The sequence below is a fragment of the Aulostomus chinensis genome, chromosome 23, assembly GCF_037954235.1.
Source record: "Aulostomus chinensis isolate RoL2024-O1b breed Wild chromosome 23, RoL_Achi_v1.0, whole genome shotgun sequence".
NCBI classification, from domain to species: domain Eukaryota; kingdom Metazoa; phylum Chordata; class Actinopteri; order Syngnathiformes; family Aulostomidae; genus Aulostomus; species Aulostomus chinensis.
Window position 1 is genome coordinate 11,877,295 of NC_141342.1, and position 15,639 is coordinate 11,892,933.

Genomic DNA, 15,639 nt, shown 5'->3' on the forward strand with positions numbered 1-15,639 from the left:
AAGGCAATAACATTATTTGAAATGGCTGTGGAACTGAAGTTGCGGGCTTGATTTTACATCTCTACCTAATATCATTTTGAAGAATACTTGCCAGAATTCAGACAACTTAGGGCTTGGGGTAAGGCTGCAGCCTGCGGTGGAACAAAAACAGGTTTGAATGCTGCAAGAACTGAAGCAACAACTCCTTCCTTTCTTCTTCTTCCAGTTCACCAGTCATTTAAACCACCTCTGAGTAGGTTTTTGTCAATTGAAGGAGCAGCTTAATTGTCCAGCCAATCACAAACTGATGAGTAAATGCGGTGCAGCCTGTTCCTGCGGGTCCAGTTCTTTCTGTGCTCGCCCGCCGGCCGGTTCGCTGAGGGGTTTCCAGGTGAGAGTCTGCTGTTTCAAAGCAAAACAGACGTATGAGTTTGCTAATAGTAAGAGAACTAATCACTTGTGTATCATTGAATCAACGCAGACAGGACCAGTATTGACGTTTACTAGTGCGGCAACAAGGTTTGCTGTCACTTCATGAGCTGTCCAATTGACTCCAGTTAACCTTCTGGACCTTTCAGTGACACTAAGATACTTCTAAAGCAATAAATGACTTCTGGGCAAAAGCCAACTGGAGAATTATCAAACTTTTATGGGATTACTTGAGGACGAAACCTATAAATTTTTACCCGTTGAGGGAAATTCCAGAAGACACAAACACCATAGTTTTATTTTAAGGGATATTAGCAAAAAAAAAAAAACCCCAACCCTACATAACCCTAAACCAAAGCCAAGAAAATAGAAGAGATAAGTCAGGAAGACTTGCAAATATTCTAGATCAATATAAGATTTTGAGAGTATTAATTGTTTTTTCTGTTTATATTCTCATTTTCCCCTCTTTGAGTCACGACAAGGTAAGAAAGTGGCTGTTGAACTAAATAATCATCAAACTTTCATATAAAAAAAAGCAGTTCAAATTTCTTTACATGAGAAGAAAACATTAAATTCATGGTTGAAGGGAACATTGAAAGAGACTAAAACCAGAAGGCATGTCATTAGAACATTTGTATTAAAAAAACAACAACAACAAAGTAAAGGAAGTGCAGTAAATGCAAAGCTTGGTAAAGAATTAAGTGTCAAGCTTTCTTCATAAAAATCATCATACTTTATTTTAACAAGTATTTCAAATCATTATTTACTCATTCATGTTGCCACCGTTTTCTTTTTATTTGCTTTATTTTCAACATGTACGTTAAAATACGTACAATATATAAATAAATAAAAAACCCCATCTGAAAGTCTTAGCTCGGCGTTGATTTAAAACTGCGTTTTTTTTTCAGGCTAAAAAAAAAAAAAGAGAGTCTGCCTGTAAAGAAGAGTGAACATTTGTTGTTTTAATTGTGACAATTTGTTTTGAATTCCCAGTAGTTTCCTGTTCATGGTTAAAGCCAACGTGCTGTCTCTTCCCCGATGCCAGTTGACATACCACACTCATCTTGTTTTGGAGAGGCCAGGCTGTTTGTTTTTGTTATTTTGACAGGGCAGAGACAGGGCTTTACGTGATGAGGCGTACAGACGCGCGGTGAAGGGCAAAGAACCTGTCGAGTAGGTTCACTGGAGAAGATTTGAGGGTAAACAATTTGCGACCGGTCCTGTAGGAACGAAGTAGTTTGGCTTTATTACCAAACCCCCACCCCACTAAATCCTCTGAAGACAATAAAACGGCATAAATTGTGTCGTGAAAATGCTTGAACTGCTGCCACGTGCTTAAATTTTAAACCAGATATAGCCGCTCTTATCAGTGCAGATTGCCTGAACTGTAAAATAGCAATGTTACGTTCATAAACCGGAACCGTGTATATATTTTGGAACGGCTTAAAGGGTTTAGCTGCTGAAACTTAACACAAACACTTCAGTATCTCAAATTACTTCATGCAGTAGTGGTTATTACTATAAAGGCTTGTGTAAACTTGGACCCCGTCGTAATCCTGTGACTTAAAGTCTCATTTTGCTTCAGGCGTATCAGCTTCCTTAAGTACCTGAACATTAAAGCGCTACCTAAGTGTACCCTTTGTTTTGAAAAAAGGGATTTAATGCTGCTGGAATGCTATGGTGGTGGTGGAGCGTGTGCGCTTTAGCCTGACTGTACTTTTGTCTCTTGTTGCTGAGAACCACGTACAGAGGCATCAAATTCCACTTCCTTTTTATCATGGTTCAAACGAATGTCATGGTTTGAGTGTTGGCAAGTGGTCAGATTTATGAGTTTGGTTTGGTTTGGTTTTTTTGTCACTTGTTGGATTAACGTACCGTGACTAAAATCATCAAAACACACACACACTGAATTATAATGAATTCTCATCCTGAGCTGCTGAATAAGATTAGATTGAAGGCCTTAAAGCCCCTGCCGGTCATTTGTTCCTTGCATTTTCATTGCAAGGCCTTTATATAAAAAACACTGTAGTCACGTTACGCGTGTCCTCCATACAGGTAAGTGTTGTAGCTATAAACAATGGGGGCCCCCAGTCAAGTCACATCCCCTCCCACCCTATAACACTGACTGGACATCCTCGGGCACCTTTTCACCTTCTTCTCTCATGCATCTGGACTACTGCTTTTAATGTTAAAAAAATAAAATCATACTGACATTATTATTTTAAATTTAGGGATTCCAGGCCTGGATGATAAGGTAAGGTTTAAAAATTGAACTTGTATTCTTTCATCTGGTAACTTATCGTGTCAGATATGGATGCTTGCATGCTGGTCCATCACTGGTATATAAAATTCACTGAAATCATTCATCAGTGCTGTTCATTCCCCGAGGCCCACAAAAACAACAAAAATGAAGATTTTCCAATTTTTTTTCTTAGCTGCACAAAGTAGCATGGGAGCGGCTTCAGTTTTAAAAGCTGCCGGAGGGCTTCTTCCTTTTGTCGCATCGCCCTCAGCGGAGCGAGATAACGTCAACAGTCCAAATCGTGCCAAACTTTGAGAACACAATTGGAGAACATGTCTTAGTTTCATAATTTACGGGACGCAGCTCTGACACAAGAACTGTTAAATGAATGTTAAAATCAACATTTGAAAACAAACCCTCGAGGAAATATATTGTCATTGGTTTCTATTTTCCCTGTAAAGATGCATCTTTCCTATTTTCTGTTGTGCCTTGGAGCGCTGGTCAAATGTGGTGAGTAAAACGCCTCGTTTTCTACCTGAGAAGTGTGTGAGTGGGTGATGGGGCAGAAGCTGGATTCAATTTCTTTCCCAGTATTTCTTTAGCATGTTAAAACCACTTTTGAAGAGAAGTTCTGCATTTGCAACTGCAACTCAAGTTATAAACATGAATTTTAGAGACGCATTGTAGGTTTGCCAAAATTATTATTATTATTATTATTATTATTATTATTATTAATATTATTAGCCCAAGTTTAATTAAAAGGAAAAAAAGAAACTAGTTTTGTTTATTTGCTCCTGATTATTCTGCGTCTTGTTTCAGCTGCTGGGGATGAGTGGTGCTACACCGGCTGCAGTAAGTCGAGCACAGATGCTGGCAAACTTCTCAAATGATTTATTACAAGTGTCAGTTCTTGGTTTCACGGCGCCACCCTCTTCACAGGTCACACCCCAACCCACTGGGGTGATATCTCAGGTTCTTTCTGCGGCGAACACCGCCAGTCTCCCATCGACGTATTGACCAATTATGTCGAGAAAGATCCGCACCTGCAGAACTTTACCTTTGTCAACTTCTCCTCTCAGGATGCAGTGAAGTCCATCATAAACACTGGACACACAGGTAGACCAGCTGAAGCTTCAAGTATGTCACACATGTGGTTAGTGTCACTACATAAACTTGCTTCTGCATTGTTTCCCTCCTCCTCGTTCAGTAAAGTGCATACTGAATGATAATGAGGTGGAAGTGAGCGGAGGCGGACTCAGTGGCACATATTCCACCATCCAGTTTCACTTTCACTGGGGTGACACTGAACACCACCCAGGTTCAGAGCACACAGTTGATGGGCACCGATATCCAATGGAGGTACTGTACTGGCCTGGTGTTCACTTAAAAATGTGATGTGCCTTTTGGTTTTTATGTTCTTTAACCCACCATGCATGTCTCCCTCAGATGCACATAGTCAGTAAGAAGAAGGGGCTCTCTAAGGAGGAGGCCTTCGCAGATCCCGAGGGACTCGCTGTTCTTGGCTTTTTCATCGATGTATGACAGCTCCGAGAAAAAAAAAATCTCTCTACGGGAATGTTTTGTTTTTTTTTCTTTTCAAGTATGTCTAAGATTGAATTGATCAGGCTTAAACTCCCTTTGCAATTCTTTTACCATTAAGGCAACAGAGGATGAAACAGAATCAGGAGCATGGGACCTCCTGACAGCTTACCTGAAGAATGTGACAGGTGCGTGTGTGTGTGTGTGTGTGTGTGTGTGTGTGTGTGTGTGTGCGCGTGGACACCTTGGTGTTGGTGTCCTGAGGTATCCTGCTATTGTGCTGATGTAGGTGAAGTGCTGCACAATGAGCGAGGAATAACATGACTCGCATTGACGGGTAAATATCAGGCTTTTCGTGACAGTTGTAGTCTTCTTCTTTTTTTTTTTTAATGATAAATCGATGCGTTGTCTTTTCCAAACTCCATGAATTGAATGTGTGGTTGCACGACTGTTTTTTCTTGATGATACTGGATTTAATGTGAAAGGAATTTTAATTGTGGCCACATTGATGGAACCGGAAGGAGCAACAGAATTTGAGTTGAAAAGTTCATGACCTCGCATCACTCATCAAAATGCTGTTCCTGAACACAACACACACACCGCGTTGTAGTTTAATGCCCTTTTAACGTCTTTCCACAGACTCTGAACTCGCCATAACCAACGCCATCTCTATTGATGATCTGATTGGAAATGTAGACCGAACGAAATTCTATCGATACATGGGCTCCCTAACCACGCCTACATGTAACGAAGCAGTCGTTTGGACAGTCTTTCAACAGCCGATCAACGTCAAGAAAAGCCTGGTGAGTTTTAGGACGCAGTTGGGTTCTAAGGTTCCGCTCTAGGCGTGTCACTTGTAATTAAAGTAAGTCATGTTGATGAACAAGATCCAAATGTGACAAACTCCATTCTGCCTTCATGGACTCTCCAGAAACATGACATCACACCTTATGTCACCCATAAGGAATGAGCTGTGGCACAATCAAGGGCAGAGGGAGGCGTATTAAAATGACGACTCAATTCACTGCAAAACCTCCACCATCTACAACTCCTCCTTTTGAAACCGTTATCAGTACAATCTACCAAAAAAACAAAAAAACAACGAACGTATTCCTCAACTCCACAGCTGATTCAGTTAAAAAAAAAAAGGCCCGCTGCAGATGGAGTCGCATTCCAACGCAACCATCCCCTGCTGTATGCTGCAGGCAGGCGTTGACAGACAAGTGGTAGACTAATGTCTTACTTGATGATCAGATATGCTCTGTTGACTGATACAAGGAGAAATATTTGGCAGCTGCATGTGACACTGAAATACAACACCGTTGATGCCACCTTGTCTGCTCCATCTTATCTGTCAGCTGCCGTCACCTAGCCGATAGCGAAGTCCACATGCCACTTTGTTTTGATCTATTATCAAACTTTGCTATTGTCACGTCTACTCATCTCTAAGGACCTTTTGCACACTTTTTTTTTTTGAGGTCATGCCCTTAACAGAACATGAATTCCCTTAAAAACAAGTTAAATTGCCAATTTTTTTTTCACGCTTCAGTGGTGTAATTTGTTGCAAGCGGAAGTTGTTGTTGTTTTTTTTTTTTTTTAATTATCTTTTTGCTGAATTGAAAATGCAAAGGTCATAACATTTCTGTTGGCCACAGAACTTTTTTTTTTTTTTTTTTTCCATGTCAGAAAATTCAATGTAAAAATGCCATTAACTTTAAGCGGAGGTAACACATGAAAGTGTGAGTGTACACCAGCCCTGCAGCACTCTCCCCAAGGAGCCCTCGACGTGATTCTGAAGCGCTACATTACACTGATGATGGCAAAAGGCTTTTTTTGTATACAAAAAAATCTGAACATATTGAATGATTACCTCTGGTAAACACATCGATGCTGTGAGGGATTGGCAAGCCCATGGTGACCACAATGCCTCGCATTTGAATATAGTCGTTTCATGGTTTAAAAAAAAAAAAAGTGACAGCCACAATGCCGAAGTCATCTTCAAATTGGTTCACATAGTAACTACAGTCACAATGGCAATGGCAGCCTCTCCTGTACATTGACTGTGTCATACCGGTTAAGTGAACAAGAAACTTTTGGCTAATTTCTTCAATGACACACCAAGACCTCTGGAATGCCCCACTGAACAATAACGCTGCTTAAAATACCAGTAATTATTAGCGCACGTGTGTGTGTCATAGCCATGAGAAAGAACTCATGGTCTGTGGATCTCAGGCAGGATTATTGCTCGGCAAGAACAGAATCGGCTCGGGGCAAAACCTGAGCTGCCAGCAGTGGTGAATATCAGGGTACTTTGACGTACAGTGCAAGTCGCTATGCTGATCCTGAGACTTCATCTGCACGCCTTCAAAGCAGTCTTAACTCCATCAAACACTGTCAGCAAAACATTTACTGCTCTATGACACCAAGTATTCTCACTGGAAGAACAGGAACTAATAAAGACCATTAAAGACGCTACAGCCACCTCGTACAGACATCAGAGGTATGCTGGTTTTCTGACTTACTGGCTAGGCACCTTCAGCAGTCACACTACTTGATACATGACTCCTAAGTATTCTTCAGTGCCTTTAGGTGTATTTTTTTTTTTTCTTGAAACAAAGAAGTGTTTTTTTTCTGCTCCGCTCGCAGGTTGAACTGTTTCCGATGACTTCGGGGCTCACAAACGTCTATCGTCCTCCACAACAACTGAATGGGCGCACTGTATACGCTTCTCCTGCAACAATTTTACCTTCAGGTGACAGAAAAAATAATCACACGATGCCTTCGCTTTTTTGTTTTTTGTTTTGGATAAATTAACATCCAGCCATCTTCTGTTTGCCTCCTCAGTTAATTCGTGGTGCTATGATGATCACTGCGGTACGGACCGGCAAACGTGCACTTTACCCGTCAGACGGAATGAGACGTGATCTTCTAACGTTCTCTCTCTCCCCTCAGAACTCACTCCTTCTCACTGGCACCTTCTGCCTCAGTCCCACTGCGACGGCGAACACCAGTCGCCCATCAATATCGAGACAGAGAAGACGACAATTGATGAACATCTCGGTGCCTTCAACTTTACAAAGTTCGACGACAAACACGCCATCGATTACATCATTAATACAGGCCATACAGGTTTGGTTTATGTCTTAGTTTGACAAGTGACAGCTTAAATAAAATGGGGTTTGGCTTCACAGAACCACTAGAGGTTAAATGTAAATCCCACAAATCCTTCTTTCATGCACATATTAATTCGCAGCTCTTAAGCCTGACTGAACCAAACAAATGAGGTCTGTTGGAAGCTAATCTACCCCAATTTCTTTTTAACATGCATTGCTCCTACATAAAAGGACTTATTACACCGCATCCCACGTGTAAGAAATACAGCCTTTTGCACACCTGTGCATTGTACAGGAATCCCTGGGCCTGGTTGGAATACCATTGGTGCCATTTTTTGAAGACTTTTTAAAAAAAAAATTTTACTCTAACTTTAAAATGTCCCTAAAGTACACTGTGACACTCCTTCAGCCTGGAGTGAGTTGCAAGAATAGCACTTGCAGTTTTCTGTAAACGCACTTAAATGGCTTTCCCAAACCCCCAGAGGGAAAAGTGTTGCATTCTTGCATACACTGAGACGGCCGAATGCCGATATTTGATGTGGTCTGTAGGTTTCTGCTCTTAGGGTTATTTGGAGTGCAGATTGCTAAATGCTAAATTCTGTCTATGTAATCTTCACTGCAAAGAAATGACTGCATGTCTGTAAACACTCCTAGTCAAGTGTGTTCTGAAGGAGGACACGGTGGAGGTGTCTGGAGGCGGTTTGGACTTTGTCTACTCCACCGTTCAGTTTCACTTCCATTGGGGGTCTGCATCACATGACTCTGCGGGCTCAGAACATACAGTGGATTCCAAAAGATACCCAATGGAGGTACTGGAAGTGAATTAAGTGCTGCCACTCAATGTTATCAAAGGCTGCTCCAGAGCATTTTACCAGTCACTGACTGTTCGTCTAGATGCACATCGTGAACAAGAGGAAGGATTTGACGGTGGAGGAGGCGATGCAGGCTCCTAATGGCCTGGCTGTGCTGGGATTCTTAATTGAGGTAACAGTGTTTGAGTTCATTTTACATATATTTGTTCTGCTGATTACCGACTGCGAAAGGCTTCGTGATTTGGTAAAGGAAATGGGCTAAAACAGCAGTATCTAAGGGATGTCTGAGTTGTGAGAAACCAACGCTGCGCAGTTATGCAACCCACAAAGGAATGGAAAAAAACTAGGTTAGTCTGATTACTTGATGGACAACACCTGACTCATGACGTCAATGCACATGCAATGTTCATTATACAGGTTTTACATGTATGTTTTCTAGTATTCAGGACAGTGTACATCAAGCCTGACAACAGGATTCCTGGTGTGGAACCCACTCGGGGACACTGAAGAGTGAGCATACACTGGAAGAGTTGTTTGAGCTTTTATACAAGATAAATAGTGACCATAACTTTTATGATCAGTCAGGGTGTAACCTAGTAGGCCCATGATACTGACATGAAAACAACCTACTCTGGGTTTTATTTGTGAGATAAAGGGTGGGAGTGGCACGTACTGGCTGGTTTTAATCTTCTTAATGCTACGAGTGGACGGATGGTCTCCTGGGGGAACTCCTCCAAGACCTGGATCAGGGCGTCAGCGGGCTTCTGCACATCTCCTGGGATCTCCTCCACTCTCTTGACACTGTTGGGAGATGTAACAAACCTTCATGCCCATCATGGAGGAGATGCAGTACCTGAGCAACTTCTGTGGGCCGCTGACGGCGGCGATGCTGGAAAAATACAAAACTAGCCGAGAATCAGCCAGAAAGGTAGAGGAGAGGGAAATGTTCTGTGGCCACCACCTGTAAAACCATTCCTTAATCGGGTTGTCTTGCTACTTGCTCTTCCTCTCGTCCTGGTGTGTGTCCCATTTGCAAAACGGTAGATGAAATTGATGTGCAATTTCATTGTTGCTTCCAAAACTAAACAGGCTGATATAAAGATAGAATTTAACCATTTAAATTTTCCGTCTTTTTTTTTTTAAACTGGAATTTAGAGGTTTAAATCTGTCAATTTTCCAGGTTGCTGCTACAGAGAAAAGCAGCAGCGGTGCAGATCATGAAACGGATCATGAAGACGTGAGTGGAGATGTTCAGTGATTCGTGGGGGGGGGGATTTCCTCATCACTCAATGTTTTTGTCTCTGCAGACGAACGATTCATCGGCTCCCGCCTCAGATACGGATCCCTGGAAAAAACTAACCAGCCACTTGTTGGCTATAAACGGGACCGGTGAGTCTGTTTTGGGTACAGCTGTTCACATAGTGGATTCAAGTAATTAACAGTTTCCATTTTATAGGCTCACAAGCTGAGGTGACAGAGGAGCTCTCCATTGACGACTTGCTCGGCAAGGTGGACCGGACTAGGTACTATCGCTACAGCGGCTCGCTAACCACTCCTTCATGTAACGAAGCAGTGGTTTGGACAGTCTTTAAAGAGTCTATCAAGCTGGACCAAAACCAGGTATGCATCTTCATCAGCTTGAGCTCTGGAGTTCACACAAGGTGGAGTGACAATGCAATGCAGCATTGTAACTTGAGCTGCACGTCAAAGGGGTGTGACAAAGTGTCATGACACTGAACAGGTTTTAAGCTTTGTGTGAACATCCTTTAAGGAGCCTGAAACTGTTAATAAACATGTGATGAAGTAATTATAGAGGGTTATCAGAAACTAGTCCAGCTGGTATCCACAACATGAAGGACATGCTGAACAGAGGCTGACGCTCAGATGAATGAGTCATTTAATTTCAGCGGTTTAGTCCCACAAGCCCTCGCATTTCCCAGCATTCATGTTGGGGGACCAAGGGGAAGGAAGATGATACTCCGACTGTTGGGTTCTGTTTTAACGCCACACTCATCGACATGTCAAATTCCTGCTAGTCTTATTTCACCCTTTTTTTCAAATAAATCACCTGAAGCTAAAGGCTCTACAGCCCCAGCCATGGTTACAGAAAAACGGCATCAGATGAAGAGCCCAAATCATTTTGGGGTATCCAAATGTCGGCCTGCCTTTATGCTTCCAAAAAGCTTTAAAAAAAAAAAAAATGCGCCAGTCAAAAATCAAAGAAGCAATCGTGTCCTTATTCCGTCTGAGAGCTCACGTGGCAAGTTTCCCCTATTTTGATTGGGGGAAAAGCCTGTAATCTGTACAATCTCACTGCTGTGGAGCCTGTGAGTCATTGGTGAGGGCATTGACAGACGTGACTTGAACAAAGGACTGCACTGTTGTTTTCTGACGATGTGAGTATCTGTAACAGTTATACTGGCGTCCACCCGCCTGTTGATGATCAGTAAAGGTATCAGCGGTCCCTCTCATGAGCAAATGACTGCAGCTTGTTTCGCTTTTCTCCAAACCCCCCTTTTTTTTTTTTTTTTTTTTTTTAAAGACACCTTGATAATTGCGACGTTTTTGGAAAATCATTTTTAGGATTTTTTTTTTTTTTAAAAACACCTTGATAATTGCGACGTTTTTGGAAAATCATTTTTAGGATTTTTTTTTTTTTTTTTTTAGGACTGGATTTCATAGATCGGATAAAAGAGGGGAACCACATTTTCGTCGTCTGTTTCAGTTCTTTCGCTTGAGCAATTTGTGAATTTTTATTTCTCGGAGTAGTTTTGATTCTTAAAGTTTGGTATTAAATGACAAAAACATCTTTCTGTAGTAGATGGTACTGCAACGTTTTAGGGGCCAAGTGTCGAAAGTTTGATTCCCAACCCACTTTGAACTGAATTTTCCATCTGCCTGAGGTTGTTTTTCCATCTTTAACATGCAGTTCAACAAAATACTCTTTCAGAGACTCGCCGAGCCCCAATCCCTAAATACACTTGCAATAAGCTGCAGGTAAAATACATTTTTGATTATCCCAAACTTGGTTTCAAATTAAAAACCTATGCATATATTTATTTTTGTTTTGCCATTCTAACATTTGCTTCGTTCATTCACTGAGGCATTTAAAAAAAAAAATCTATATTGCATAGTCAGACAAAACAGGTTAGGCAGCAAAACATTCCACTCAGTAATGGTTTTTTTTAATTTCTTAAGTCACAAATGTATAATTATCTAAATTTGGTTAGCAGACGGAGGGCAGGGAGCCTCTAAAAAGCAAGGACACCTTTTTCCCAGACACAAGTGGTGCAGTGTGGCCAGCAGCAGGGTCTTGTGTGAACTGGGTGGATATCTTTCTAGTGTTACCGAACTGAGGGAAACCAGCTAAATATGTAAAGCTCGCAGCTCCAGGCAGAGAAAAGTACAATGCGGTCCCCCCCCCCCCCCCCCACACACACACACACACACTTAAACATCTCCGATTTCTTAACCAGAGCAGGATGTGTGGACTCGTTCAAACGTAAAAAAATGGCATTAATCCCCCAATATCTGCCTTCTCATCATGTGACTGGTGGCGTCTTCCACTCCCTCGACACCTGCTCCAATCTCACCATTTTAAATTTTGCAGTCTAATCCTTTCGATCAGGAAGTGACTTTTGCGGGCAGAACCTGAAGATAATCCTAAATTCATTTTCCGTGTAATTGAATAGATCTGCTGTCGAATCTATGTTTGATCGTGGTGCAGGAAGTCTTGCTCTCAAACCTGTTTTTGTTTGATTGCATAACAAAGGAACAAATCCAGATTTCTCAGCGCACGTGGGAGCAAATCGTTCGAATGGCAAAACACGTTGAACTGCAAAGATTTTTCAATTTGAAATGACGTTATTCGCAAACAAAACTGTCTCCTTCGCACATTCGTTTTTCTCGCAATTTGTGGTCAAATCTGAGTGTTCCTCGCTGCGAGTTACCGTCCATTAAAGCTCGATAACCTCTCGCTACTGTGTAAGACACGGTTCATTTGTTTCTTGGCTGAAGGTGGGATTTGATGTGCGACCGCCTGATGCAGGATCAATTAGTTTTAAAACGGTTCACGCAAAAGTCAAGAGCATGTTTATCCTTCACCAAAGTGTGTGTCTCCCCCCCCCTGTCTTTCAACGCCACCAGATAATGACGTTCCCGACCCAGGTGGGGTATAACAAAGTGTATCGTCCCGTGCAGCCTCTTCACGACAGGAAAGTCCACTCCACATCAGCATCCGGTGCTCCTGGACCCGCTCTGCCATCGCTGCTGCTGGCCTGTTTATGTGCTTTTCTCATGTGATTTGCATCCATAAAAGTGTGTGCCAACAGAAACCCCTCGCGTGACCCTCCCGCACTTTTGATTCATAACCTCAACATTAACAAAACTGTCGGGGAGCGGCCGCAGCTGCAATTCCGTGTGACCAACCGTAGAAAGTACAACACTATCCTCTTGACATATCACAGTGTAGCACTTTAGAAAAAATGACGAACGAGCGGTAAAGGAAAAATCAACAGCGAGAAATTTTGAGGTGAAGGTCAAACATGAAGATGTGATTTATTGTGTTTTGTGCTTTTTATCTGGGGGAATGCACTGCTGCTAATACTTCAATAAATGAATTTATTGCTACTGTGACAGCGGAGAAACTTCCTTTATTTGAATTCAACAAAAATAAAAATGACAATCGGATAATATTGTGAAGTGTGCCTGTTTAAGGCCATGTAACTCTAAAAATATTGAAGCTGGATTATAAAATGTAACATCTTGACAGTCCACAATGCGATCATTTAAAAAAATAAAAAGTTTCTTGCAATATTTTGATTCTGGATATGTAGTTTTTTTTTTTTTTTTTAAAAGCTTTGGCATTCCAGAGCTTCACCACCCCGTACATTGAGGTATTGTCTTTATTATATGCAATCATACAAAACAGGTCTGAAAGCAAAACGTTAATAAACTTTCTCTTCTAGCGTCCTGTCCACCAGATTCCCTGGAACTAGAAACAACCTTTTTAGATTTGCAACCAAAACTTTTTAACTCGTGAGCAATTTTTCTTTTTAAATTTGGTAACTAAAGAGAATCACATGAATTCTACATTTCCCCAATGACCTGCACTTTCCAAAAAAAACGAGTGGAGATTGGAAAGTCTTACCCTAAAGACAAAACTTCAACTCTGCACACGAGCATTTTAACAGAAATATCAAGGGTCCTAACTCCATCCATCCCAACTCTATTTCAAAATGTAGAGCACTTTTTAGGGCCTGAGCCCCAAAGGGCGCGACGACACTATTGAATCTGTACCGTTTCTTTCTTTCTTCCTCCTTATTCCGCCACTTTACACCTCAATTTGACCCTCTAAACATTCTCAAAAACTCCCTTACTCTGGCAGGCACAACAGGTCTGGTGAGAAATTTGCTACAATTTACAAATTAACCCCAAAAGTGCCAAAATGTGCTCCACAGCGCCACCTAGGTATCTAAAAAGGGGCGCCACAGCCCGTGGGGGTGTCTTAGAGGCATCGGAACCAAAACTCAATGATTCGTCCTCAAGACCTGTAGCCGTGTCACTCTATTTCATGAACGCAAAACAAGCCACGCCTTTTGATGCAGGAAACGTATAAACCTGACCAGAGGAGTAAAAGTAATTGCCCTAATAAAGTGTCTGACCTCTGGCAAGACAGAGCAAAGTACTCAACACGTCTGAATATTCATACACGGATGTACGTTGTTTTCTCTGGTTTCTATGTGGTACTGCTGATCATCTTTTTTTTCTCTCTCTTTTTTTTTTTTAAATGGCTGCCGAACGAGACGGCGAGATACAAAAGCTCTTCAACCTCTGGGCTCAAGTGCAAATAGGAATCAAAGTAGGATTGCTGGTGGAATTGTTTGGAAATTCATCGGAAACAATCGGGATTCAAACTAGAAACCGTGTCCAACAATGAAATGATGATACGATTCCTGCGAAGATCGTTAAGATAAGAAAAAGTTCACGGGAAGCTGCACCTTGAGCAAACAGGGAGACACCGTTTCAGGAAAGAAATACTGATATACTTATATCTACTGCTGTGACTGAATCAGTGCCAAGAAGTGTTGCCCGTCTGAAGCTTGGACCCCCCCATCTCTGCTCCTGTATGTTTAAATCTGTACTTACTCTTTCCTACTGGTACAGCAAAGCAGGAGAATTTTAAAGTGAATGAGTAACAAATGATACTTCAATTATTTAGTAAGTGTGGGTTACATATGAGATATTTGAGAAATGTGTTGGACTCTCCTAATATGAGGTATCGTCGCCTTCATCAAGTGGAACCCAACCTTCACTGAGAGTTTTGACCTTTGACCATAAGGCACTCGCCTCCATATCCAGCAGGAGGTTTGTCGCTCCCCCTGTTTTTGCCGTTTGAGTCTTGCACTTCTTATCCAGATCTAGAGAAGCGCGATAACCACCGCCTGGCTGACTTAGCCGAGGAGCCTCGACCGCGCCTGCCATCCCTCGTCCTCTCGCCCCTGAATCACAGTGGGGACTTCCTCTCGCGGGCCTCTTTGCGTCCCTCCTCCCACGGCACTGTCAGCTCAACCAGAACGATTTTCTATGTCTTTGGTCGACTCAAGTTGTCCTAAAACAAAAAGGGTTGCGTGCGCCACCGCCTTCCAGATTGGAAGCACATGAATACATGTCGCGATTGCAGTTTTGAAAGTTTTTTTCTCTCATCTTTTTTTTTTTTTTTGCATTGCTGATTGAAAAAAAAAGTATTATTCACAAATTATTCGGTTTGATCGCATAAAAAAAAACCCCGCATATTACATAACGCTACTAGAAGAACATGCCCAAATAATCAACGCTTACTTTCGAGGGTTTTTAATAAGGTTGTTGATCAAGCCTGAGAAGACCTGGAGGGACACTGACAGGGAGATGTGGTGTGTTTAACCTCTGTATGAAACGAGCTGCCGGAGTTAGTCATACATTTGAACTTTGCCGAGGGTAGTGTGTCTGAATTTGATTGTCAGGGCAATTCGAAAGAATTCTATCTATTCCATTTAAGGGTTGCGCGCAATATATTTAGAAAATGTCACGTCATTTGGCAGAAACACCCAGAAACCTGTTCTGAAACCAGCAATTCAAGAAAATAAACAACAATAGACAACCCTGACAAAACCAAATACACGCTGGCATCGGTGTGTTACAGCAAAATGGAAGCTACGGGGTGACGCAGTCTTCTACAGGAGCGATGAGTGCCATCCACTGAGATACAAACAAAAGTGCACTTTAATGACATTTGCCATGACGCGTTTAATGTCACTCGACATAAACGATTGCCCCGCTTCATATCATCGCGTAAAAACAACCAGGAAAAAAGCAGCTTATTTGCATACCGTTTTGGTTCTAATTCTGAACAACCAATGTGTCAACCGGCTCTAATTGATAGCTGCGATTAAAAAGATGAGCCGCGGGTGTTTTTTTTCGATTTGCTGAGCCACATCGTGACATTTCCATCTTTATTTATACTCAAATAACTGCAGCCGTGTATGTC

At 41.9% G+C, this 15,639-nt stretch overlaps 1 protein-coding gene across 1 annotated transcript; it reads left to right on the forward strand.

Moving 5' to 3' along the window:
• Positions 1-294: 294 nt before the first annotated feature.
• Positions 295-12,749, forward strand: LOC147239571 (uncharacterized). Its single transcript, XM_086195430.1, has 18 exons — positions 295-370; positions 2,640-2,662; positions 3,112-3,160; positions 3,470-3,502; positions 3,590-3,766; positions 3,858-4,009; positions 4,097-4,186; positions 4,311-4,377; positions 4,829-4,992; positions 6,836-6,941; positions 7,034-7,063; positions 7,142-7,318; positions 7,957-8,111; positions 8,197-8,286; positions 9,295-9,351; positions 9,422-9,503; positions 9,571-9,734; positions 12,261-12,749. The coding sequence occupies exons 1-18, from the start codon at positions 295-297 to the stop codon at positions 12,414-12,416; spliced, it is 1,848 nt and encodes a 615-aa protein (XP_086051556.1). The 3' UTR covers positions 12,417-12,749.
• Positions 12,750-15,639: the final 2,890 nt, after the last annotated feature.

Coding starts and splice junctions, on each gene's coding strand:
- LOC147239571 (XM_086195430.1), top strand. CDS start 295: ATGCGGTGCAGCCTGTTCCTGCGGGTCCAGTTCTTTCTGTGCTCGCCC. Junction 4,010..4,096: donor GGCACCGATATCCAATGGAG/GTACTGTACTGG, acceptor TGTCTCCCTCAG/ATGCACATAGTCAGTAAGAA. Junction 9,735..12,260: donor TCAAGCTGGACCAAAACCAG/GTATGCATCTTC, acceptor CAACGCCACCAG/ATAATGACGTTCCCGACCCA.